This window comes from Mytilus edulis, chromosome 6 (genome assembly GCF_963676685.1).
Source record: "Mytilus edulis chromosome 6, xbMytEdul2.2, whole genome shotgun sequence".
NCBI lineage: Eukaryota > Metazoa > Mollusca > Bivalvia > Mytilida > Mytilidae > Mytilus > Mytilus edulis.
Window position 1 is genome coordinate 6,455,244 of NC_092349.1, and position 27,548 is coordinate 6,482,791.

General features: G+C 33.1%; 2 protein-coding genes across 3 annotated transcripts in view; one reads left to right on the forward strand and one right to left on the reverse strand.

The window, feature by feature from the left end:
* LOC139527025 (lissencephaly-1 homolog) overlaps positions 1-5,993 on the reverse strand; it is a 29,569-nt gene extending 23,576 nt beyond the window's left edge. Inside the window, exons 1-2 of the mRNA XM_071322269.1 lie at positions 5,875-5,993; positions 405-510 (exon numbers count right to left, since the gene is read on the reverse strand). Of these exons, the coding sequence (XP_071178370.1) occupies positions 405-436 (32 nt within the window). The 5' untranslated portion in view covers positions 437-510; positions 5,875-5,993. The remainder of the gene's footprint in view (positions 1-404; positions 511-5,874) is intronic.
* On the forward strand, positions 5,990-27,548 carry LOC139527024 (RNA N(6)-adenosine-methyltransferase mettl16-like). 2 transcript variants are annotated; one of them, XM_071322266.1, is made up of 8 exons: positions 5,990-6,144; positions 9,983-10,312; positions 11,121-11,261; positions 22,655-22,913; positions 23,587-23,656; positions 24,057-24,146; positions 25,541-25,675; positions 26,761-27,548. In XM_071322266.1, the coding sequence occupies exons 2-8, from the start codon at positions 9,991-9,993 to the stop codon at positions 27,544-27,546; spliced, it is 1,803 nt and encodes a 600-aa protein (XP_071178367.1). In that variant the 5' UTR covers positions 5,990-6,144; positions 9,983-9,990; the 3' UTR covers positions 27,547-27,548. The 2 variants fall into 2 exon arrangements, with proteins under 2 accessions (XP_071178367.1, XP_071178368.1); XM_071322267.1 differs by lacking the exon at positions 5,990-6,144 and adding an exon at positions 6,270-6,386.

A 27,548-nucleotide genomic window follows, 5' to 3' on the forward strand; every position in this document is an offset into this window, starting at 1 on the left:
CTTTTTATGAAATAAATGTATAAAATGATATCGCAAAAATTATTTTTAAATCGCAATTTAGTCTAAAATGACAAAATCACATGATAAATGCATGCAATAATTTCTGAATTTATAGTCATGACAGTATAATCATGAAAACCATGATAACAGTCTGCACCAAAAACTTTTTCAACTACTAGTCTGAAGACCAATATCCTGACATTTTTCTTATTTGGCCAAACAAAGTTTTGCAAAAACTTACTAGTCCGAATGAAATTTTACTAGTCTGGGGCATCAGACTAGTGGCTAACCGTGCAGACTGTGATAATGATTATAATAATTACAATCAGTTATCATGGTAGATATTTTTTTCAGTTATGATTTACACGTAGTGTAAATTATCTCCTAACAGACAGTTGACTTACAATTCCTCCCTTTGTCTTTGAGATAAAACCATGGTTGCTTAAAGATAGTAAAACGTTTTCCCCTTCTGTCTTTAGTTAGGATAATGTCAGCACATCTTAATTTAATCTGAAATTTAAAATCAAATATATATATACAAGAGGAACACTCATGTGCCTGGCTGTGGCATGATCACTAAGCATGTATAGCTGATGGAAACTCTGTCACATGATTCCTGACATTCCAAACTTTTATCCATGTTAACACCTGACTTCCAACTGCAACCCATCCAATCATTTTGCCAATTATGATTATCAGCATCAGCATACATGTACATGTATTTCATTTGAATTTATTTTTAATAGTTCTAAAAAAATGCATCTTCAATCTCTTATTAAACTTTACCTTTTTTTCTAATATATATATATATACAAAATATTAAATAAGAATTTAGTTTTCTATATACCAGCTGACAAATGATGGATATCAAACATCAAATACTAATTAAAGACCTAGTCCATGAAGTCCATGAATTAAGATACATTTCCTTGTTCAATTTCCAAACTGATTTACAAATTAATTGATTTTCATCATTGTTCATTGCAGTAAACATGGTTAACTTCAATTTATTACAAGATCAATAATACATTTCGATTCCGTGGCCATTGTAACTACATTCAATAGATTTCCACTGGGAGCTCATTCTATTACTAAAGAATGCATGTATACATGGTATACGAGATATTTAAATTGTTATTAAGCTTTGAATTAATGCATAATCATGATAATCATCTCATCAAATTAATCATAGTCCAGCAATTATGGCAATACTAATGTATAGCAATATTTTCATAAGTTAGTAATTGACATCGTACATCGTACAATCCTCAATACCTGCATACAAGACAAAAAGCAGAAATTGGAACACAAGGCAAAGTTGCCTATATGATACAGGGTTCTTATTAAGGATTTGTGAAGGCGAGTATAGAGACATGTCATTTTTAACACTGGCGAGTCCAACATTAAGAAAAGGATATTTTATAGCAATATATTTATCATTCTAGTCTCCATGACCTAATAGAGCAGTGAAATTACATTAAATTTTGCTATAAAATGATGCTACAAAATGTATGTGTGTTCAGTTTATAAAAATTTTACAATCTTGATCAATGCATCTTTGGACTCACCAGTTTTGAAAATGGTGAGTCCAGGACTCATTGACTCACCTCAGTGAGAACCTTGTGATATATGTACATTGTAGTAAGTACAGTATTTGAAATCATTAATTACAGATAATTTCACCAGGCAGATTAACTAGCCCCTTGGGGCAAATTCTCTAAAACTGTTGAGTCTGTGAAATCCACATGGGTCATTCAGAGCCCTTATCCTCTCTCTTATCAACTTCAGTTTTAACAGGAATAAATGTTGATGTAAATAATAGGAAAGCAATTATCCAGACAAAGGGGCTTATTATGCAGGATTACATGTACATGTACATGTACATCCAGTTTTCATGAAATCAAGGAGGTCATATGAGAAGGAGAGTGAACACTTTGCTTGGTACAAAATAAGCATTCCCAGGATAGCAGTTCGATCAGAGAAAAATGATAATCAAAGAGCAGATTGCTCTGAGGGATACGATTGCCGTTGTTTCGTTGACACATGTACATGTATACATGTAGCTGGATAATATTATTTTCAAAACTAATTCAACTGCACATGTAAAATAGTTACAAAATAGCCAATCCCGGATAAATGTGTATGAACAATGCAATTAGGCCTATTGTGTTTTATTTTTGTACTATCAATTCCAAGTTTACTTTCCACAGCAGTCACTGAGACTCAGAGTGAGAGAAGGTATTTCACTTCGTATCTTATCACCTATTTTCCTACGTTAATTCTAGGAGGAACCCCATTCCTAACTCTTTAAATATTTAATTTCCTTTCGGTCACTGATCATGACTCCTTTCCGTACACATTTATCGGTTTAAATTTCGATCATTTTTAATATAATACACTTTATTGACAGAACGAGCTAATACCTGACGTATTGTTTTAATTCAGAATTCACGGAAGTTACTTCCAGAAGGGAGACAACTCGAAACAATAATATGGAAGACTCCATTTCGCCTGAAGGGGTGTTCTACGATGTGGACTATATTTACTTTAATTTAAATGATGCATATGATTTAAAATTATGCAACAATAATAACCTTCAATAGCAGACATACATAGAAAAGATCCCATGAGTTTAACATTAATTAATTGAGTGGGGAATCCAGAGCAACCATTCAATCGAAAACCCCTCGAAGTCAAGAAAACTATACGCATGCGCATAATTTCCAAAAAAAACCTGGAGCAAGATATATTAAATGTTTATTAAACGATCTAGATAGTTCTCTATTTCTTTATGGAAGTACAATCTCAAATATCAGTTTCATAAAGGTAAAATATAAGAAAAACTCCACTTCAGTTCTTATATGACAGAAATAGATTTATCGGAATTCAGAGAACTCTCGCATTTTATCAAACTGGGAATTCCCTCTAACGTGTTTCTAAATTTAGAAAAACACTAAATATAAATACTGCGTAATTTTGATTTTCCGTGTTGTTAAAAACATGCATATAAGTCAAGGGAATTATCAAACATGAAGATTATGAAAAGAACATTATAGGAAAGTTGTTAAAGTTCAATCCCTTTGTTTGTTTTTACCTTTTAAAGCAAGACAATCATAAGAATCTGAGATGTTCCTTAATGTTTAGAATAAAACGATTGACGTGAGGGCAATGCTCTGAGCCACCAGTATAAGTCTACAGATTGCTTGAAAGCAATCGTATCCCAAAAATATAAAGAAACCGACATGTTTATCACCCACTTGACATGGCCCTCTGATGTACCGGGCTGTTACCGCGAGCAGTAAGGGCTATTAGATAAATGGCATATTTCTGGTAACAATACAGTGTATAAAAAAAAAGATCAGACGCGCAATTTCAAAATCAATCGTCTGTCTACCGTGAAAAAAGATAAGAAATGACAAAGTTATGATGGTTTAAAGGAAAGTTAGTGTGCGATTTTTATTCAACACTACATTGCTTTCAACATGTAAACAAAGATTTTCACTTCACCTTCCAATTACTGTTGATGAGAATTGGCAGGTAATAATAATAGAAAATATATGAATATGCAAAGTACTTCCATGTAATTGAAATCACCAATTATGTTATTTATACATGTAGTATATTCAAAATGTTCAAATACTTATAGAACATTGTATAATTATAATTAAACCGTTGATGCAACTTTTTTTGTTAAAATTCATTAGACTTGGTAACATGGAAAATTGCTTTGAGCAACAGTGTACCATTTGATAAGACCAAGGGTATCAAGAGACAAGTTCTGTCCAGTCTGACCTTACGAGCAGGATAGATATTCAAACTGCTCTAAACAATAAGACAAAAATAAATAATACTTGTGTTTACGCTAACCATACATTTTTAGTGCCTACCCTAACACTTTTTATGTCATTTTGGAACTTTTGGAATATTAGATGTAAAATCCTGCAATCTGAGGTTACATTTTTGTATCTGGAAGTGTAGATAACTTTTCAAAAATGTAGAGTTTTTTCTCCATGTAATATGAAAAATTCTACTAAAAAACCTTCTAAAAACTGTTGACAAGACTGTTAAAGACTCTTTTCTTTGAATTTAAGACATACATGTACATGTAAAATAAATGTATACAAGTAGATATAAACCCCTTGCCATCAAATTTTGTTTAAATTAATTTCTCATTCAAATTTGACTTTGGAAGTTAAAGAGATCATCTTTTCTGATGCAGACCGTAAGAAAAGAAGAAAATCAATCAGTTAAAATTTTATTCTTCATAATTTTTCATAATATTTTTCAATTTGCTGAACAACTTCTGTTCAAATACAATAACAAATACAGATACAAATTTGCCTCCTTTTCCCTGCTCCTTACAGTAGCTACAGAACATAACTAGATTCTCGTACTCATAGTACTGGAGCCAGGGACGACCGTCCATCCAATGAATTTTAAATTCTCTAACCCGTTTATCCTCGTATTTCTTTTAAGCCTCTGTAACTTGGTAGGACGTGCGAGACGGCCCTTTTGTTTCCTTTCTAGTCCCAGATTACTCTGACGTCCAACAGCTGTTTTGCCAGACAAGCGGTGGTCCCATGGCCCCAGCTTGTCTGGCAAAATAGCCGTTGGACATCAGAGTAATCTCAGACTAGTGCCTTTCCAGGTCTCGCACTATCCGACAGTGAAGCCTTGTATAAATGATGTTTGTGACCAAAATTATGTGTACACTTTCGAAATGAAAACAAAACTGGTTCCACTTCTTCATAAAATTAATGGTACCCAGTCATCGAAATCGTCCTAATAAGCAATCGTCTAAAATACACAAGATGTCAAGTGGGCAGTTACGAATTAATATCTTTCGACGCAAAAAATTGAAAAATGATCAATGTTTTTTTATTTTCTGTTATTATATTTTATTCAGTCTATGCAACATAAATCAATCAATAATTACCAAAATTTGACATTTTGAAAACATGTGGTACTAACCGTTTTTCGTGCTTTTTATTTTATTTTGAACAATCGGTTATTAGGGAGACTGTCAAAACTGGTTAACGGTATTTTTGTAAGGAAGAGAGTATCAGTTAATTAATATAGATGGCGTTGAGTGACATTCTGCGTTAACTGATGGTAACGATTAAAAAAGTGCACACAGATATGCACTGCCACTAGACCGGTCGGACTATCGGCAGTGTACAATGTATCAGTAGTTTATGTAAACTAGTCTGAGCTTATTTAAACTAGACACGGGCTTCAGGCTACCGCTTAACGTCGCAGACTGCATAAATATTATTTTTTTTGCCTAAATATAGCTATATTAACAATTAAAATACGTATTACACTGAAATTTCGGTTGACAAGCAGACCAAACATGAAAATAAAATTTTGACATCATAAATTATCAGAATTTAAAGATCAAAACAAACGAACTCTAAATCAACTGATACAATCTGAGATCATCAGACAGCATTTGCCTGATGTTCATTCTAATAAACAAAATAAGACGAATTCATTAAGTATCACATCTTGAATAACTTTTGCTGTCTGCCTGAGGGATGGGTTGCAAAAATACTCCACAACTGTCAAACTTGTCATTAGAAAGACAATGGTCAATTTATGTCTAATTTTGCATAAATGGTTAAAACATAATCAATTTCACACTTACACACGTATAAATCGTACATGTAAAAAGATAAATGACATACAAAAGTATGTCTGAAATTTAATGAAATGTTAATTTTTGCATGAAGTCATTCATTGATTTATAATGTCACAGACCGCCATTATGAAGCTGTCTGCAATTCATTTTGAAAATAAGGCACAAGAACAGCAATTTTTCCAATATAAATTTAAAATTTCTAGGTCATGCATAATTCCTTTCTTCAATTTTACCTGTAAACCATTGGAATATGTCTTAAATCAACGAAAATATTATCACTTGCAGGACTCCACACGTAAATTCGTCCGAAAATTGTATGAATACGCATGCGCATACGGAAAACATACGGAAGTCGCACAACGAGACTTCCTCGGGATCCAATATGTCTGCGCCCCTGAAACGTTGTTTTTTAGACGTTTTCATACATTTTATGCTGTCCTGAAATAACATTTGCTAGTAGACATTTGAAGTTGCTTATTTAAGTTTCCTTAAACTATTTAACGGTAAGTACACGATGGTGTTTGATAATATGAGGCAGGCATTACCTGTGAATGAGGACGAAGTTTGCTTAAATTTTTTTTTTTATTTTAATTCTGTATTCTGTATTTTAAATATTTGTTACAAAAAAAGATACGGAAATACCGTAACGTTTCCGATTTTGGTTCTGTTGTTAGGGATTTTACTTGTGACGTTATTTAAGTTATGACGTCATGTTCAATGTAAACAAAGAAACGCAATGCATCAGGTAGGCCTAACGTTTAATATGAGGCAGGCATTACCTGTAAATGGGGACGAAGTCTGTATGAATTATTTTTTTGTAACTTTTAAAAACATTTGTTTAAAAAAAAAGAAACGTAAATACCGTAACGTTTCCGATTTTTGTTCTGTTGTTAGGGATTTAGTTGTGACGTTATTTAAATTATGACGTCATATGCAATGTAAACAAAGAAACGCTATCATCAGGTAACATTTTTCCCCCGCAAGCCGGACCAGATGGCCATTATAAAAAAAATCCGAAATATATTGCTTGCAGAGATTTTTTCTGTGTTCCCATGGCTGGACGGAACTTTTACGCTAAATATGTTAACGTTATCTATGATTTTGTAACTTTTAAATGAAGTACCTGTGATTATTTGGGTAATTTGTTTTGACCTCACTGTTAAAGGAATGTTGAAGCAGACGAAACATGGCGTCAGATGTTGTTGTCCTAACTTCGATAATTTCCGTGGTACGATAAAATTTAGATAAGCTACACAAGTAACCAAAATTTCTGAATTCTTGTTTTTGCAAACAAATAAAAATTCATGTTGTATTTAATATCAAAATTATTCCGATCTGTCCCGTTTTTTCAAGGTCACGTTGAAACGTTAAATTCGGCCGCCATTAAAAAAAATAATCATACGAGATTTAACGAGAGTGACGAAACTTTTCAGATGGGTCGTGTAGAGAGAGTTATCGTTCTTTATTCCAAAACGATGCTTCTACCATAAGTGCCAGCTAAAGCTGGCATACTAGACTGATAAATATATATTTTACTCAAAGTTTCATACAAACGAGACCGGAAAAAGGAAGTACATTATACATTTCTGCGCAGGTCCGGGATTTCAAAACACGACAAAAAAAATTTGAACGATTTTGAGTTCATTAGTACAATGAAAAATTCGGGAAATTTTCCCGTATTTTTTTTTTTTATTGAATTTTCTACTGTTATTGGGGACTCCGTCCCCATATTAATTCATACCAAAGACAAAGAATGATTAAAAATGAAATATTGGTATTGTGTTCCTTGAGTTCCTATATTTTACTAGACTAATCAAAGTCTCACGAAAACAAGACTGGAAGAAGGAAGTAGAGTTATGTGTTCTGAGCAGATCCGGAAATTAAAAAACATGACAAAAAAAAAATTGAACGATTTTGAGTTCATTAGTACAATGACCGAAATTTTCCCAATTTTTTTTTTTTTTTGAATTTTATACTGTAATAGGGGACTTTGTCCCCATATTATAGTCGTCCTCGTACTCGCGAGTCTTTCGCTTTGGATAGAAGTGCTCTATATGATCATACACAGTATGAAAAAAAACAAAATATATAGGATAGCGATCGCCATTGACAGTAAAACCTCGTCTGAGCCACTAAACAAGCCCCTGTGTATCATATATGGGGTAGAAATGTCTAATACCGTCAGTCGTCAAACGATAATTTTTGGCTACTGTAAAGCATTAAATTAGTTAAATTTTACCATGATTTGTCAAAATATCCTTCTTTTGATTCGTAAGAGTTATCAAAATATTTAAATTATCTTTTGCATCATTTTTGGAATAATGTCGAAATAAGTCATGTAAGTCAATTGTTTATCGTATAAAAGTGTACATATTATTGTCATGCACAAAAAATTACAGTTACAGCAATTGGTTTGAAGTTTTACTGTTATTCATCATGAAGCCTGAAGATACTCCCATTACCTACCTCCTATATCTTTATATATATATATATATATTTTTGTTTCTAAATTGACAAAATATTCTTGAATATTGATGCCTGCAGGAAAAATTAGTTTGAACAAGTGTTTTTGATATAAATTTTGAGAGCCTCAATGCTCTTGAAGTTGGGTGCTCAACTCAATCTCAAAGCACACAAGAAAGCCACAGGCACTTGTCTTGAATTTCCCCCCCCCCCCCCCCCCCCCCCATATGTTACCTATTCCATTGTATTCTGTATTTTCCACCTTTACCAGATGAACCACTTCAGTTGGAAAATCCTCTTGAAGTGTAGAATCCCTTATTATTGAATATTCACTATTATTGGATTAAAAACATCTTCTACATGTATATATACATTTACACTTATATACACCACCACCACACTTATTTAAAAGTATTCAAACTGTATATACAGCATGTACAGTCATATTTTAAAATCTAAAACTTGATAGATTGATCCACTGTCATTTTGTCCTTTATTTCACTTGTGTCTCTCTCCTCATCAATAGAATATATATACATCACATGTATCCACAACGCATATTGACTGTAAAACTTGCTCAGATCAGCAAATGTCTATTTCACACTTAAACATGCTCATAAAATGCGAACTGTAATTCCTAACCCTTGCTCTTATACCTAGTATTTACCCCTATCAAGAGAGCCTTACTACAGAATTATTAATTCTTAAACTTACGGTAATGAAAAATTTCACTGTTAATCATGTTAATTGTACTTCATGTACTTATGACTTAGCAACAAGTAAACATTTAAAATCTAAAAAGAAGGTGTAAAATTATCACCTATCATATAAGCGTTAAATAAGACCGCCTAACTGATTTGTTTAAAAATATTAAACTAACAATCAGTTTAAATCTTAAGAAATTATTATCATCTATACCACACTCAAAAAATGAAATATTGCACTATATGTCTCTTTTAACTTGGAAAACTATACAAACAGTCTTCATAGTAATAAACTAGTTCTCTTCTGATGTAGACCAAAACATAAGCTGCTTAACAGGCGCTCAATATTTATCCATACTGGAATTTTGTACAGTCCACTATTAATTGTAATAGCTTATCTTCAAAGTTAAATAAATCATCCACAAGAAGAGCATTAATCTTATGTACCATAATATTATGAGGCAGGCATTACCTGTGAATGGGGAGTAAGTCTGTATGAATTATTTTTTTTGTAACTAAATATTTGTTAAAAAAAAGAAACGGAAATATCAGATTTTGATTCTGTTGTTATGGATTTGTTACTTGTGATGTTATTTAAGTTATGATGTGATGTTCAATGTAAACAAAGAAAGACATGAAAGACAATGCATCAGGTAACCATGGTAACCGTAACGTTAATTCATATCAGAGACATGAGTATTAAAATGAAATTTTGGTATTGTGTTCCTTGAGTTCCTATATTTTACTAGACTACTCAAAGTCTCACGACAACGAGACCAGAAGAAGGAAGTAGTTTCTGTGTTCTGTGCAAATGCAGGAATTAAAAAAGCGACAAATAAAAGTTAACAATTTTGAGTTGATGAGTACAATGAAAATTTCCTGACCAATTTTTTTTTTTATTTTATTGATTTTTCTACTGTTACAGAGAACTTCGTCCTCATATAAAACAAGGTACTTAACTTGTCTTTTGAAAAAAGTCACCCAAAACATACAACTGGCAGAAAAAGGTATTTTCCCACTCTCTTCATGATCATGTAGTTTCTTATTCTATCTGCACAAAAAAAGATAACTTTTAATGAACTAAACACATATTCTGCGGAATTTGTAAGATACATGTACTTATACAAACTGTACAAGTGTAATTTATTTACCTTTAATAAAATATTTTTTACAGAATTAATTATGGCGTTGAATAAGTTCATGCATCCAAGGAACAAGTACAAAAGCAAGAAGGCAAATTTCCAGTACCTTGCCATCAAATATCCAGAATTTAGGAAACATGTTTATCCAGATGTAAGTGGAAAGCTTTTTCTTGACTTCAGAAATCCTGATTCTTTAAGACAGCTTTCCACCACACTTATGAAAGAAGACTTTGGATTGGATGTTGTGTTGCCTCCTGATAGACTGGTACCTACCATTCCTTTGAGGCTTAACTATATCTTATGGATAGAAGATATTTTGAAAGATTCCAGTATTAAGGGAGACATTTTAGGAATAGATGTTGGTAATATTAAGCATACATATTATAATTTATTAGAATCTTGAGAAACAAAATATAGAACATGTAGAATCAGAAAATATTCTCCACGATTAAAAAAAGGAAATGTGGTATGATTGCCAATGAAACATTTTTTTACTCTTCCATGTCTTCACATGAGACCAAATGACACAGAAGTTACATTTGTAACATCTATAGGTCACTACAACCTTCAACAATGAAAAAGCACATACTGCATAGTCAGCTACATGTATAAAAGGGCCTTAAATGTCAAATATTCTCCTTGAGGTCAATTAATTCTGATAGGATAATAATAACAATGACATCCAGAGGGCAATATAACAGTCTTTTACAAAAAAACAAGACTAACACTCAATGTAACTTGACAAGCTTTTAATGTTTGAGTTTATAAGTAAAAAAAGTTACATAAATGAAATAGAAACAATTAACATGATTAAAGACTTGCCTTTATTAACTAATTCTTTAAATGAGAAAAAAACTATTAAGATATGACTAATTTAAGACAACAACTGAACTCAGAACAGGCACTTGTGTATGCAGATGTGACTTGATTTACTTGAAATGATTTTTATATGAGAGGTATATGCTCCTCGTTTTAAAACGTGATGTTTAGATTAACAAAACCTGCATTTAGAGAGAACATACAATGAAAATAAGTCCTGGAAAAGGTTTGTATCAGACAAACATTCAACATGCTAAAATAACAACCAAACTTTTAATTTAGTTGCATTAGGAAAATAGCTCTGCTGGTAATAGCAGGAAAACGTTAAATTCTGATTTTTGTTTTTAACAGGAACAGGAGGAAGTTGTGTATATCCCCTCCTCTCTGCTAGGATGAATAAATGGAGATTTCTTGCTACTGAACTTGATGATACAAACTTTACATGTGCTGTCAAAAATGTGGAAAGAAACCAGATGACCAATTTAATACAAGGTAAAAATAGTTTTAATTTTATCAATCATATCAATAAAATGTCAGTAAAAACTAAGTTTTAAAGAGATGCCAGAGTATCAAACTTGTAATCTGTTAGATATATATGGACCATAATTTGCTATTGGGCTCGTTTCCTATAACTATAGAAAAGTGATAAAAATGTGTATTACTGTAAGAAAAGTTGTAACTACATCTAAAGATGCCTTTATTTTTATCAACATACAAGTGTATGCTACTCTTCCCTAGAAAAAAAATTGAAATTAACAAATTTTAAAGATTATACGACCGTATTTTTGTGTCGTTTCTCGCGTTACTTTTCGCTTCCGAAGTGCATAACGCTGACTGCTTTATAGATAATCGTCACCATCAAATTCGTAACTTTTGCTTTCAAATAATAAAGAACATCGACCAAAAAGAATAGTCAGGAGAAAATGCCGAGAACTATAAGTATTTCTGTAGCAGGTGTAAGAACACTAGCGTTACTTTGGTTTCCAATTTCGTAACGCAAATTTTAGATGATGTAATCTGCTTTGTTGTAATAGAATTCTTTATAACAATATGCAAATATGAACTCTCGCGAGATGTTCAAACAGGTAAATCAGAGATGATTTACATTCTAGTTTTGTTCTTCGTAATAATTAAGTTAGAAAATGACGTTATCGTTATGCGTTACATTTCAAACGAAACAGAAGTCCAGTTATTTCCTTTTTTTTTATTAAAATTGTTTTTGTCGTTAAGTTCTAATCATTTCCGGTCATACGTGAAACATGTGACTAACATGTGATCACGCCCTTACGGCCGGATGTATGAAATACTAGGTCTAAACATTGTTTTTGTTTCCAACAGGATGTTAGCAAACATAATCTGTAGACTTGTTTCGTCTTGTTTAAAAAAGGAAAATACAATTTTCAAAGAGATTGCGCCGGGGGTCTATTATATTTCCTATGTGCATAATGTTACATACGATCTTGTGTGAAAATAAATGCCCAATGACTTGACAAAATCGATTTCAGATTTGACAGACGTTATAACACACTTTGTTTCCTGATAACGATGTAAAGGGTCCTTGGAAAATTCAATAGACATTACGTCTTCTATCATTGTGCCGATGCTCGTTAGATTGATTTTGCTTCAGCAGTAAATATTACTGGATATTTTAGGTGCATAAAGATAATTTAATAAAAAATACATGTTAATATACCGTTACACTTGGAATGTACAAAGTTGGTATCTTTGTCACAATTTTTAATTATTTTTTTTTATTCATGTTCTGCAAACACTTTTCATAAACGCAATAAACTTGTCAAAGGAGAAGTAAACTTTTACCATGCATGACTTGAAAGGAAGTACTATATTGCTTTTAGCCCACTAAAGTAGGTTAAAATGTGGAAACCATGTAGATGGTCACGTGTTCTCCCCAGAAATTTTGGATAGCATCACATTTGGCGTAAAAAATAAATTGTATTTTTTTCAATGTAATTTGTCGCGTCGTTGTAATGCTCTATTTCCTTTGTTATATACGTTATTGTTTATTACAAAATGTATTATATTGTTTGTATGCTATAGGCCCTTTTTTGGTGAATAAAATATTCTATTCCACCCTCTTCTTTGTATCTATATTGTTGAATTCATAACTGAGAATACAATTAAACTAAAACCATGATAACAGTATTTTCAGTTTATGTTTTCTATATTCATTTATAGTTCCAGAATTATTTTTTTCCTCTTGCCCAAATAAAAATATATGTGTATAGATACAATTGCACTAAATGTGTAGAAAAAACCCACTGGTTTTTATAATAAAAAAAGGAAAGAGAAAGTATCATATAGCAATAAAATTTAAATTAAAAAAACTTTCTTTATCATGTCTATCAAATATATTGGTTCATGGTCCCAGTTGTTTCTTTTTATCAAAATGATATATATTTTTTTTCACAAAGTTATCTAATAAATAGTCTGTTAATGCTTAGTTTTCTCTTTAGGTATTATTTTCTGTCTACTGTGCCATTTGTGGATATGTACAGTCATTATCGTAAAATGCGGATTTTTGTCATATCTGGTCCGATTCCGATCCGTAGTTTACACTAAAATATTAAATGGCCGCCAAAAGCAATGAAAAATCCGAAAATAAAACAATGTTTGACAAGAGATTGGGAATAGATATGGTGTTTTTAATGCATTAAATGGATGAAACATAAACTAAAGCCAATAATGATCACTTTCTAAAGAAAGTACAAAACTTATATAATTTAAAATCTATAAAATTTTCACTCTCGATTTACAACTAGTATTAAATAGGAAGAGAAAGAAAGTAAGACTATTCTGAAAGTCATTAAAAGATAAGACTCAATCTCTTTTTAAAAGAGAAAAAAATGTTAGTTTCTATGAATTTTCATTTTGCAAACATATATTTTGATTTTTATACGACCGCAAAATTTGAAAAAATTTTCGTCGTATGTTGCTATCACGTTGGCGTCGGCGGCGTCGTCGTCGTCGTCGTCGTCGTCGTCGTCGTCCTGCGTCCGAATACTTTTAGTTTTCGCACTCTAACTTTAGTAAAAGTGAATGGAAATCTATGAAATTTTAACACAAGGTTTATGACCACAAAAGGAAGGTTGGTATTGATTTTGGGAGTTTTGGTCCCAACATTTTAGGAATTAGGGGCCAAAAAGGGCGCAAATAAGCATTTTCTTGGTTTTCGCACTATAACTTTAGTTTAAGTTAATAGAAATCTATGAAATTTTGACACAAGGTTTATGACCACAAAAGGAAGGTTGGGATTGATTTTGGGAGTTTTGGTTCCAACAGTTTAGGAATTAAGGGCCAAAAAAGGGCCCAAATAAGCATTATTCTTGGTTTTTGCACCATAACTTTAGTATAAGTAAATAGAAATCTATGAAATTTAAACACAAGGTTTATGACCATAAAAGGAAGGTTGGGTTTGATTTTGGGAGTTTTGGTCCTAACAGTTTAGGAATAAGGGGCCCAAAGGGTCTAAAATTGAACTTTGTGTGATTTCATCAAAAATTGAATAATTGGGGTTCTTTGATATGCCGAATCTAACTATGTATGTAGATTCTTAATTTTTGGTCCCGTTTTCAAATTGGTCTACATTAAGGTCCAAAGGGTCCAAAATTAAACTTAGTTTGATTTTAACAAAAATTAAATCCTTGGGGTTCTTTGATATGCTGAATTTAAAAATGTACTTAGATTTTTAATTATTGGCCTAGTTTTCAAGTTAGTCCAAATTGGGGTCCAAAATTAAACTTTGTTTGTTTTCATTAAAAATTGAATAATTGGGGTTTTTGATATGCCAAATCTAACTGTGTATGTAGATTCTTAATTTTTGGTCCAGTTTTCAAATTGGTCTACATTAAGGTCCAAAGGGTCCAAAATTAAACTAAGTTTGATTTTAACAAAAATTAAATTCTTGGGCTTATTAATATGCTTTATCTAAATATGTACTTTGATTTTTGATTATGGGCCCAGTTTTCAAGTTGGTCCAAATCAGGATTCCATATCAAGTATTGTGCAATAGCAAGAAATTTTCAATTGCACAGTATTGCACAATAGCAAGAAATATCTAATTGCAGAATATTGTGCAATAGCAATTAATTTTCAATTAGAGTTATCTTTCTTTGTATAAAATAGTAGTTGATAATATATGTTGGAAATTTGCCAGACATGACTATGATGTCATTTTCTATTTTTATTTGCAAATAACTTTATGTAAATAACTTCATTGGAAATTTGCCAATATAAAATGTTGCTGATAAAGCTTTTTTTCCTTATCTTATCTAAAATGTTTTTAGATAATGTATGTTGGACATTTGCCAGACATGACTATGATGTCATTTTCTATTTTTATTTGCCAATAACTTTATGTAAATAACTTCATTGGAAATTTGCCAATATAAAATGTTGCTGATGAAGTTATTTTTATTGTTTTATACAATAAACAATGTATATTCACTTTTACTACCAACCAATCTTTACCATTCAGTGATAACAAATACTTTATTTTACATTTTAATATTTTATGATGTATTTAAAAGAGTAGTTATTGTTGCAAACTCCATTAGAAATTTGAATTGATATCAGTTTTGGAAAAAGGGAAGCGGGGATGTGAAAAAAAAGATGGGGGGGGGGGGTTTAAATTTTTCTCATTTCAGATTTCATAAATAAAAAGAAAATTTCTTCAAACATTTTTTTGAGAGGATTAATATTCAACAGCATAGTGAATTGCTCAAAGGCAAAAAAAAAACTTTTTAAAGTTCATTAGACCACATTCATTCTGTGTCAGAAACCTATGCTGTGTCAACTATTTAATTTTAGATTTAAAAAGTTTGAAGAAGAAATCTTTAATTGATTTGTAAAATCTTGACATTTGTTTTGTGTAAAAAAAAACATGTAATGTCAAAAATTTGATCACAATCCAAATTCAGAGCTGTATCACGCTTGAATGTTTTGTCCATACTTGCCCCAACTGTTCAGGGTTCGACCTCTGCGGTCGTATAAAGCTGCGCCCTGCGGAGCACCTGGTTTTTATGATTTTCTGATTACATTTTCTCCTTGTCGATTGCATACCACGTGGTAATAATCATGTCACAAGTGACAGCTTGGGGTATTAGTATCCAACCAGTTATCACCCAAAGTGCAATTAACACCTTTGTAATCACTTTAGAATTAACACCTTTGTAATCACTTTAGATTGCCTCTATTGTCCGACTTGAAGGGATTACAATTAACGGTGATATATTTTTTTATGATCATAAGTGGTAATTAGATGAAAGTTCACAATTTAGGACATGGCTTTGCCAAGAAACGAGAAAAGTAACATCCTGAAAATAATTATAGCGTCGCGGTAATTATTATAGCGTCGCGGATATTATAATAGCTGTAATGGCCTGACCATTAAGTTTAACCGACGATTGGGCTCAAGCAACAAGACTATCAGGTGCTGATAATTTATACTTAAACCAATCTAACAAATGGTAAAAAGCTGAAAAACAAATAAAATACAATTTTACAATGTGTTCAATTAATGTTATTAAAACGAAATGTCAAAGGTAATAGATAGCACAGTCCGTTGAATCCGAGAAAATGTTGTACTTTCAAGAGCAGTTAAATTTCCAGTGTTTCACGGAGAGAATGTTCAAATATGTATAGAGTAATTTGAAGGCTTCAAAACAATGTTGTAAAGTTAACTCACTCTGTGGTTAGCCACGAATTGTGTCCTAGATGACGTTTGTCCTTTGAAAAGTTCTCCAGAACTGGTATGACCTTGCAATGTTCGGTTTGAGATCCGTGTGAGCAGGGGAAAGGTAGCGATGATACAATGTTTTAATGTTCTTATGAGGTTAAAGATGAATAATCCTCCTAGACTGGAACACATAAATAGATTAAGAATATAATCAAACGAACTGTATAAATTACGGAATGGTGTAACAGAATACTCCCCGTCTGATGTCTATCTGATATCACTTTTCCATAAATTTTTCGAATATGTATACAAGATTTACACAAATGAATTAATCCAAATATAAATTGAATATATACAGGTGAAATGTCCACTATTTCGTGTGAGAAATATCAGATCTCAACGATTTTTCACTATAAAGGTTCCTAATAAGTACGTTCCACGTGAAACTGGGTAGGCACAGTTTTTTGTCCTTTAGAAGAAGGGTGTCTCGGACGACATTGTGTGTTCTGTAGAATGTTCTATTACTGCTGTATCGACAATGGGAACTGTTTTCTCCAACGTAGTTAGACGGCGATGACGATCGAAGATAGATCGAAGTATAACAAGAGTTAGTAGTTGGTTGTCTTCCGATTTGGCGATATGACACATCTTTGTGAGTATCAGACGAAATTAGGCGTTTCGTCATAACGTCCAATCCTGCAGATCTAGTCGCTCTATCTGTAGAGTGGCGTCCTCTATGTTTGATTTTGTCGTAGTAATGTCCAAGAAAAGGTGTTACTCTGTGACGATGTCCAGATAAGACTACTGGTTCCTTTTCACTTATATTCAAGTCAGATTTGACAATACTGCTTCCTCCTAGTAGTAGACGTTGCTCATGCAATGGCAGATTGAGATTGGCAAGAGGTCCTTCTTTCGGAATAGGTTTGTGAATGCTATTGATTTCCTCTCCATGAACTTTAGGTTCTGTTGATTTCGGATTGAAACTTTCTTTATCTATAGATTTTTCTATAGAAGTCACAGATTTTGCTTTTAGTGATGCGAGTGATGTCCCTTTAGATGAATTTGTGCGTTTACCAGGCTTGGTACTAGGTCCTGTACATTTAAGGGATTGCATTGAATGCGATTTAGCGACCTTGGCATTCAAATGAAAGTTTGTGTCGTTATACTGAACAACAATAGGATTCTTGTCCTTGACGGCTATTTCCGGTCTTGAGGCAAGACGTTGTTCTGATTCCGTGATTGAAACGTTAGTTATCTTTGTGTTGACTTGAATAGGAGAAGTTTGCTTGTCAATGTATGTATTTCCAATTATGACCCAACCAAGTCTCAACTTTTGGGCAAATGGAGTTCGGGATGGTCCTAGGTGTTGTTCAAGGACGTGGTGTGCCTCTATAAGGTCCCTTCCAATAAGGAGAAGAATTTGACAACGTTCCTCTATTGGTGGAATGCTTCCTCTGAGTTCTTTCAGATGAGGATGATGCATTGCAACTTCAGGAGTAGGAATTTCGTCTCGATGATTGGGAATATTATTACATTCAATTAATGTAGGCAGATCAAATTGTACGTCACTATGTACAGATTTTATGACGAAATCTTTTCCTCTTTTCCCGGAAGTAGCTACTCTGCCGGAGCATGTCGTAAGAGAGTAGTTTTCAGGTTTCTCCCGAACGTTAAACAGACTGAAGAATTCAGGCGAGGCAAGAGACCGGTTGCTTTGGTCGTCAATAATGGCGTACATCCTGATAATTTTGTTTGTCTTGTCCTTGTGGTACACGTCCACAGGTAATATCTTGGCATAAGATTTCTCGCTCTTATGATCTTTGTAGATCTCTGTGCAGATCGAACTTACAGAGGTTAACTTTGTTTCAGCTGACTCTGTCTGCTCCCCGCCGTAGGCTTGTCTGGGTGAGCTAAACTGGGAACTTTCAGATTGTTGTGGTCTAGTGATGTGAAGTGCTGTGGTATGTCGTTCACTTCCACACTCGTTACAACTGATACTTGCGTTGCAGTCCCGACTTCTGTGTGTGGTTGACTCACAACACTTGTAGCACACATTGTTTTGTCTTAACAGTTCCTTGCGTTCCTCGATTGGTTTGGCTCGGAATGCTCGGCATTCATTCAAGGTATGCTTTGTCTTGTGTAGGATACACAGATTTTGTTGTTGACTGCTGTCTTCAGTTTGCTGTTCAACAGCCGTCTTATGGACGTTGACTTTAGAGTACGTCTGAGGTGTGAACCTTGGCGTAGAGTCTTTTGTATTTGGTGTTACTTTTGATCCAAAGATGAACCCAGGATCGTTCTTAATTTTGCTCATTTCCCTGATGAAGGCAGAGAATTCTGTGAATGGCGGAAAGGTAACTTCATATTTGGACTTGTATCTTGAAGCCCTTGTTATCCACTTTTCTTGGAGTCCGTATGGTAGTTTTTCCACAATAGGATTTATACCGGACGAAGAATCGAAATAAGCAAGCAAACATCCCAGCTTGGGATTTTCCTTGTGATATTCTATTTCTGATAGAATATCAGACAAGTCATAAAGACGTGCTTTATCTTTGTTCGTCAAGGTAGGAAAATTGACGAGTTTACTCGTGATAGAGGCTTCCAACATTTCTGGAGCATCATATCGCTCATCCAGTCTTTGCCATAACCTCTGTAAGCCTCTAGTAGGGTTGTTGGCATTTGATGCCCTAATACTCATGGCATGTTTACCAGACTCTGGCCCTAGCCACTTTATCAGTAGGTCTATTTGTTCCGAGTCAGAAACTTGTAATTCGTCTATGACGTTTTTGAAGCTAGATTTCCATGTATGGAAGGATTCTGCCTGGTCATTAAAATTTGTTAGCCTGGAGAATAATAGGTCTTTGCGTAAAAGAAATCTAGTTATCTCCGACGTGGGATTGATTTGTTGCTGGTATGCTACAGGGTTCTCTTCTATTACGCCTTGTTTTGGGTGTGAAACAGGGATCTCTTCTATGACGCCTTGATTTTGGTGTAAGACAGGGATCTTTTCTGAAACGCCCTGTTTTCCTATGTTAGTTATTGTTCCCAGATCTGGGAATGCATTAACATCTGGTGACTTAGCACGTGTAGGCAAGACCTTAGGTGTTTGTGATGGCAAGTTCAGTGCCACAGATAACACGAACGCTGGTGCTTCATGACTCAGCTCAATTTTAACAGGAATTTGTTTTTTCTTTTGAGGTCCTGTTACTTCCTTTACAGCAGTTGATACAGGAAGTTTATTGACGAAATCTTGCACACGCTGGAGCGGGTCTTCCTTTTCGTCAGGGAGATCGCTAAACGCTTGGCTGTCATCGTATTCCAGGATACGAGCCTCGGCTTCTGCGGCTGCAGCTTCTCTCTGTGCTTCAAGAAGGTTAAATTTGGCTTTCAGCTCGGCCTTTTCACGGCTTACCCGTACGGCTTCTTGTTGCATTTGAGCCTTCCTGCGCATAGCCTCTTGTTCTAATTGCACTGATCTCTGTGCGGCCTCCTGTTCTAGTTGAACTTTACGTTGAGCGACTTCTTGCTCCATTTCTGCCTTTTTACGTGCTGCTTCCTGTTCCATTTCAATTTGTCTGAACAAGGCTTGTTCCTCTAACATTGCTTCCTGTTGTAGGATAAGGGCATGTTTTTCGACGAATGCTATCTTAGACTTTGCAGCCTCTGCCTTGGCACGCTTTCTCCGTGCCAAGCTTGACATGTCTGACACGTTAGAGCTACCGCTGTGCGAGGTTTTCTTACCCCTTGAGGTCTTTGTTTTAGTTGATTTGGCCTTTGTTAGGGCGAGGCGATGCTCGTGTAAAGAGTCCATGGCCAGTTCCACTTTGGACAGACGGAGATCCAATGTAAGGTTACATGCGTCTATGTCTTTTTGACTGTCCAACGTTCTGGTCCTTTTTAGAAAGTCCAGATATTCGTCTGTAAGCCTACGATAATTTGTACAGGCTTTTACAAGATTGTCCTGGGCTGTTAAGACTTGCTGAAGTTCATTGGGAGGTGTGGTGATTTCCAATAACTGGGTCGTTATATCTGACCAAAAGACCTCTAATTCCTCACAGAACTTGTTACGTTTTTCTGTGTAGGCTCCTTTACCTTTTTCGGTGAGATCCCGTACTCGCCTAGTCTCGGGATTTTCATCTAAATGTGTGGTATTTGACGGATTTTGTAAGAGTTCTAGATCTGGGACATTTCCCTCTGGGGCATGTATCTCTTCTTGTTGTTCCACATGACTGGGATCCATGTTGACTCAACGTTGTTGGGTTGCTGTCGAGTTCACACAAGATATGTAGTCCACTGTCAGTGTAAAGGTATGTACGTATGTATGTTACTACGTTGTCGCTCCTTGTCTGGATATGCAAAGACAGGTTGTCGTCAATTTACTGTACGTCAAGGGATGACGCGTACATGCAGGGCTCAACAGGTAGGTTGCTGTGTAGCTGTGGAGTGGCGTTATCTGTGAGACACAACAGGCAAGTTGTAGACTTTTTACTGTAATGGCCTGACCATTAAGTTTAACCGACGATTGGGCTCAAGCAACAAGACTATCAGGTGCTGATAATTTATTCTTAAACCAATCTAACAAATGGTAAAAAGCTGAAAAACAAATAAAATACAATTTTACAATGTGTTCAATTAATGTTAATAAAACGAAATGTCAAAGGTAATAGATAGCACAGTCCGTTGAATCCGAGAAAATGTTGTACTTTCAAGAGCAGTTAAATTTCCAGTGTTTCACGGAGAGAATGTTCAAATATGTATAGAGTAATTTGAAGGCTTCAAAACAATGTTGTAAAGTTAACTCACTCTGTGGTTAGCCACGAATTGTGTCCTAGATGACGTTTGTCCTTTGAAAAGTTCTCCAGAACTGGTATGACCTTGCAATGTTCGGTTTGAGATCCGTGTGAGCAGGGGAAAGGTAGCGATGATACAATGTTTTAATGTTCTTATGAGGTTAAAGATGAATAATCCTCCTAGACTGGAACACATAAATAGATTAAGAATATAATCAAACGAACTGTATAAATTACGGAATGGTGTAACAGAATAATAGCGTCACGGTAAAAATATATAGCGTCGCGGTACCGCGACGCTAAAACGGCATGGGGAGAACACTGGATGGTGTACAGGGCACAAATATCACATGGTGCCTATTTTAAAGATTTTAATTCCAAGTTAAAAGTTTTTTTCTTTACTGGATTTAAAGAATTTTACATTGCCAATGATTTGGAATAAATTGTATATAATTGGAATTTCAAAACTAAATATAAATAAATTTTTTTGGCTAAAACATCAAGATACAACGATTATGGTATCCTGTATCAATGAAGAAAATATGGAAATTTCTGAATAAATTGTACTAATTGTTTTCAAAACAAGCACATATTTAGGAGTTTTATAATACTGTTACATTTAAGATGGATTTTAAGAAAAAGTATACTGTTCAGATTATTTTAAGCAGATTTTGCAATAAAATAAAACTAAAAAAATGCTTTTGGTTTCTTATGGTTTCCTGTGGCGTTTAAAATAAACTTTAATTTAACATTGAAAATAGATTTTAAATATTAACATGAAGCAAGTAACATTAGTAATGGTGTTCATTTATGTCTTTTGAAATATATTGTGCAAAATAAAGAAAATAAAGATTGGTTTCCTGTTTGGTTTCCTGTCACGTAAACGGTGAATCAAAATGTATTATTTTTTTCTTGAAAAACTCAATTGTTCCATTATTACTATTCTAACACCAACACAACCCACAGAATAAAAGTTAAAGTTTTAGAACTTATAAAAAAGGATACAAAAAGAAACCAAAGGCCGAATACCAAATTATGGTTCATATATGCTACTGTTCCCAGCTTTACATAAATCTCCTCTGAAACTAATCAGAGTACTGTAAATTCAGAAATTATTGTGAGGTTTTTTATAAATGCTAATAATTTGACTAGATGAGCATTACGATAATAATTTATAAGACTTTCTTATTTTAAAAACAGTTATTTCAGAAATTAATGACCTATCTTTACAATTTATACAAAGTTCTGTTAAATTAGAAATTCGTACTGTTTCAAAATATACATGTATAGTAAAAACAAGTATAACAAGGTAATGTAACAGGAATTAAAGTTCCTTCTAAGTACTACAATGTGTTATAATATTAATGACACCTTATCATTAAATTCAATTTTTTTTGCAGTTCAAAGGGTTGAAAAAGATGTTGTCCTTCTAGATGTTTTAAAGACAAGTGCTGCCACCTATACCTTCTGCATGTGTAACCCACCATTTTTTATGGACAATCTAGAGGCACAGGGTATCACAAATACCAGATCAGATGACAGACCAGAACCCCATTCTGTGAATACAGCAAGTCCTACAGAAAGTGTGGCATTTGGAGGAGAAGTTGAGTTTGTTAAGGAAATGATTCACGAGTCCTTGGAGCTTAAAACAAAAGTCAGGTAATATATTGAAACAATCTAGTGGCTACTTTTCTATGTTTCTTGTCCAATAATCAATGAAATTTTACCCATTTTGATTGATTTTTACACTGAAAATCAAAATAAGTACTATTTGTGACGTCATGAATAAAAAGCAGGTATGTAATTTTTCAACAAAGATTTTTCCCTATCTAGTCAATATATTAGCTATGGTTCATTTTGATATTGGTCAATAAATCCTTATTTGAAATCTAAGTTAAAAACATGAGCCAATTTAGGGCTGTATGGAACCTATGCCTTTGTGAGATAATCATTTCTTCTTGGTCTTTTATTTATCGAAATGTATTTGATTTGTTTGAAACTCAGAACCATCTTTATTTATAAATAATCTCATTGTATTATGAGAGTGAGGAAATGAGTTATAAACATGTATTAAACTTGTTTAGTGCTATTCCAGAAGAAAATGTAGGGGGGGGGGGGGGGGGGGGGGGGTTGGAAGGCACATTGTATTAATAATACATGGGTGATGGGTATCAGAGCAACTTTTCACACTATAATGCACTATAATTCTCAATTACAATTGTCTGGGTGGTGGGTGCTGACAAAAACTGCCTTCCAACCCCCCCCCCCCCCCCCCATACATTTTTTTCTGGAATAGCCCTTATATAACTTGTCTTTTATTTTATATTTATAGAGTATATACTAGTATGGTTGGAAAGAAAACAAGTTTGTCTCCCCTGAAAGAAGAACTCAGAAAGCTAAAGGTAAGTAAAATATTTGTTTGTAGAAAGATGAACAGTAGGGTAAATTATTTTAATGAATAGGCTTGTCAGATTTACATATTCATCAGACCTTTGTGAAAAATTTGCTACTGGTAGTTCGGCACATTTTATAGAAAAGGAGAAATAATTATGAATATGAATAAATTGAGATACATAAAACCGAATCATCTGGAGAACATAGATATTATTTATATCAGATATTGTCCAAAGATACACAGCATATATAGTGCAATCAACTTTAAATTTCAAGTGAAATAAATTGGACTGTTATATTACGTCTATGACTTGACATTTGTTTTAGAATAAATGTAGAATTTCTTTTTTCCATTTTCTATTACAAAAGATTTTTTATCACAAAAAATCTTTTTTTCTGTCTTTGTAGATTTTAAATTTTTCTACAATAGAATTTTGTCAGGGTAAGACAATGAGATGGGGACTTGGCTGGTCATTTGATGAAAATATTAAATTTCCTGTAAGTATTGTATAACAGTAAAACCTGTAAATTAAGAGAGGAATGTGTTTTCAATATCATTAAGTAAGAAAATCTTGCGATATGTGATAAATTTGGTAAGAAAACAGTATTTTGACAAATTGAACATACACCTTGTCATCTGTGACACAGATATTCAATGGCTGTTAACCAAAATCATTACCATAGACCTTAATTTTTTCCATTAAGTCCTTTTAAAATGAGAAACGTCTTTTCTGTAACGTGTCTTGTGTACTATTATTTGTTTTTATGTCTTTTTTCTTTTTTAGCCATGACGTTGTCAGTTTTATTTTCGATCTATGAGTTTGAATGTCCCTCTGGTCTCTTTCACTCCCCTTTGAACTAATTTATTTAGCATTGAAATTCTGATTCCAATTTAACTCTGTTATGATCAAGTAGATTAAGAAGAACAATACTAAGATGTCTCAACCGGTTTCATGTTCGAAAAATTTACTTCTTCAGTACTAAAATACTAACAGAGTTGTATAACAAATCTTTATCTATATTCAGGATCTATTTATGGAATATCTCACCAACATTCCTGAAAAATTAACAAGTTCATTAAAAAAAGATTCAAAAATTTCTTGTTTGAACATTTGGAAGCTTCATAATTTAGTTGCATAATAAGTTTTTACACACTTGCTTAAACATTGACAATTTAAATATTGTTGAGGTAATTTAAATTATGTCAATATTATATATGATTTTTTTTCCTGTTTTTAAAATTGTATATCTATAACAATTTCTCATTTGATGTTTTCTTACATGTGTGTTTGTTTGGTTATTTTGAAATTAATTTGTTTGTAAAATTTCAATGTAGTTAATTAGGGCCTTAGAGCAGATTAGTTTCCAATTCTTAGCTAACTGTGTAACCTTCATTGAATAACCTTCATTGAATAAAGAATTACTATTAATATTGAACCCTTTAGGTACTCTCATTCATGACAAATTTGATTGAGTTATCTCCCATTGTCCACTATCATATTTCTATAAAATGATAAAAAAAAAAAAGATGGTTATGATTTAGAAAGTCAATGGACACAATTCTGATGAAATTAAAAACCATTTTGAAAATTGAAATAACTTGGTATAATATGTTGATGAAATGCTCACTAGTTTCACTTTCCTATGTTGACAATCTTTTCTTTTTCATAACCAAAAGAGCTTTACACATGCATGACCCATCTCCAGCTAAGGGCTTAATTGAAGTTTGGATGAATACATTTTCCAAATGAGTTGAATTGTTGACTTGCAAGCCAATAATACACAACAAATGTTTTTGAGCTTATTTTGAAGAAAATTGAAACAAAATAACTGCTAAAAGAAAAAGTAATATTTTACAATTCTGCTTTTATAAATATCGCCTTGTTTTACAGAAATCTGAATTTAAAGAGAAGAAAAAAGAAAAGCGACCACCATTGTCTTATGTTGTTCCTGAGGACACCCCAGGCATCATGTATACAACTGAGGGGGTGGCATATCAGATCAAAGAGTGTCTTAAGCAGTTACAGGTAATTACTCTTTTATAAAACATTGAGAGTGGTTTGTTGGATAATTGAGTATCTTCAACATTTATGGGTATGTACTTTTTATGCCCCAGCCGTAGCCGAGGGGGCATTATGTGTTACCCTTTTCTGTCCATTTTGTTCATCTTGTCTGTCCTGTAGGTCCTAAAAAATAGTTTCAGTTCTCTAACTTTAGTTGACCTCATCCAAATGATATAAAACTTATAGACAATGCTTTTACCACAAAACACAGATCATGTCTGAAATTGGTTGGTGTCACTCTTACTGTTCATAAATTTTAAGTTTGTGTTCTCAAACTTTAGTTTGCCTTAACCAAGTGTTATAAAACTTAAACATGATGATTATTATTTCAAAAAAACGATTAAGATCGAGATTGGGTAGTGTTACTTTTACCTTCCATGAGTTATGACTCTTTTGAACATAAAAATTGCTTAATTTTATGTTTCTGTTCTACTTTAGTCTGCCTCCACCAAATTTTATGAAACTTATACACAATGCTCTTACTATGATACTTAGATCAAGCCAGAAAATAGTTAGTGTCACATTTACAGTTCATGAGTTATGCCCTTATAAATAGAAAAATTTCTAAATGTGTTCTCTTACTTAAGTTTACGTCAATCAAATGTTATGAAATTAAGTTTACGTCAATCAAATGTTATGAAATTAAGCACAATGCGTATAATCAAAAATGGTCTAACCACTTGAATCCTGCATCTGCACACAAGCAAATTTTGCTCATATATGAATTTCAAATGAATCTCACATGGAATTAACATAAAAAAAAAACTTCATCTGAGATTCACCTCTTACATTGTCTTACAAACTTATATGAAATATGGAACTCACATGATCCTTTTCAGGTGTAATTCACTTGAATTTAGATCCACGTGAATTTCATGTGAACTTTACAAAAATGTTTTTTCACAATTTTAATTTGTTAGAAATTTAGATGTCATTTGATATATTTATTTTTAGAATTCATGTGAAATAATTAAACAAAACAATCATATTTTAATTATTTTTTATTACTTGTAGCTTATGCTCGTTTAATATTTTATTATAAATTTCAGATTAAATGTGAAGATAAGAAATCCAATGAAACAAAGATATCCATGGTTTTAACTGCATTTCAAAACACATGGTCAAATCAAAGAAGAAAGCGCAGACATCCCAAGGATAAACAGACCAAAGAACATTCATCAGACACTAAAGATATGGAAACTAACAATTCTAATGATACTACACAATATGCGGCTTCTCTGATAGCTGGAGATACAGACCCCAAAGATATGAACGAAAACAATTTTAACAATACTACGCATATAGCTGTTTCTTCGAAATCTGGAGAAACATTTTCTGTAGAGAAAAATCAAGCAAATTTAACAGAAATAGCTCAGAAAGGTGACATAAGTGTTGCTGGCAATACATCAGTTAAAAGAAAAAGGAAACAATCACGGAGTTCTGATAATTTAGTAGCCAAGGTTCCAAAAACTGAAGATAATGGAAAGATTTCTGAAATAACGGAAATAATACAAAACGCAGATGGAAGTATGGATACCATTGATACAAGTATGAACGGAAAAAAAGTAAAAGCTGAGTCTAATAATCAAGAAGCCAGTAGTTCATCGTGTGTAAAACTAATGAAGTGTGATACCACCGCAGATAATTTACTAATGACTACTTCTGACGCAAACAATCAAAGTGAGAATTCTACAATCTTGAAATGTAATCTGTACGTCAAACAAATTGAAGACGAAATGATTTCCATTGAAATGTCATGGATAGATGGAACCGTTCGAGAATCCATGAACCAAGTACTGCAATACTTCAAAAACAAATTAAAAGGTTCTACATAAAA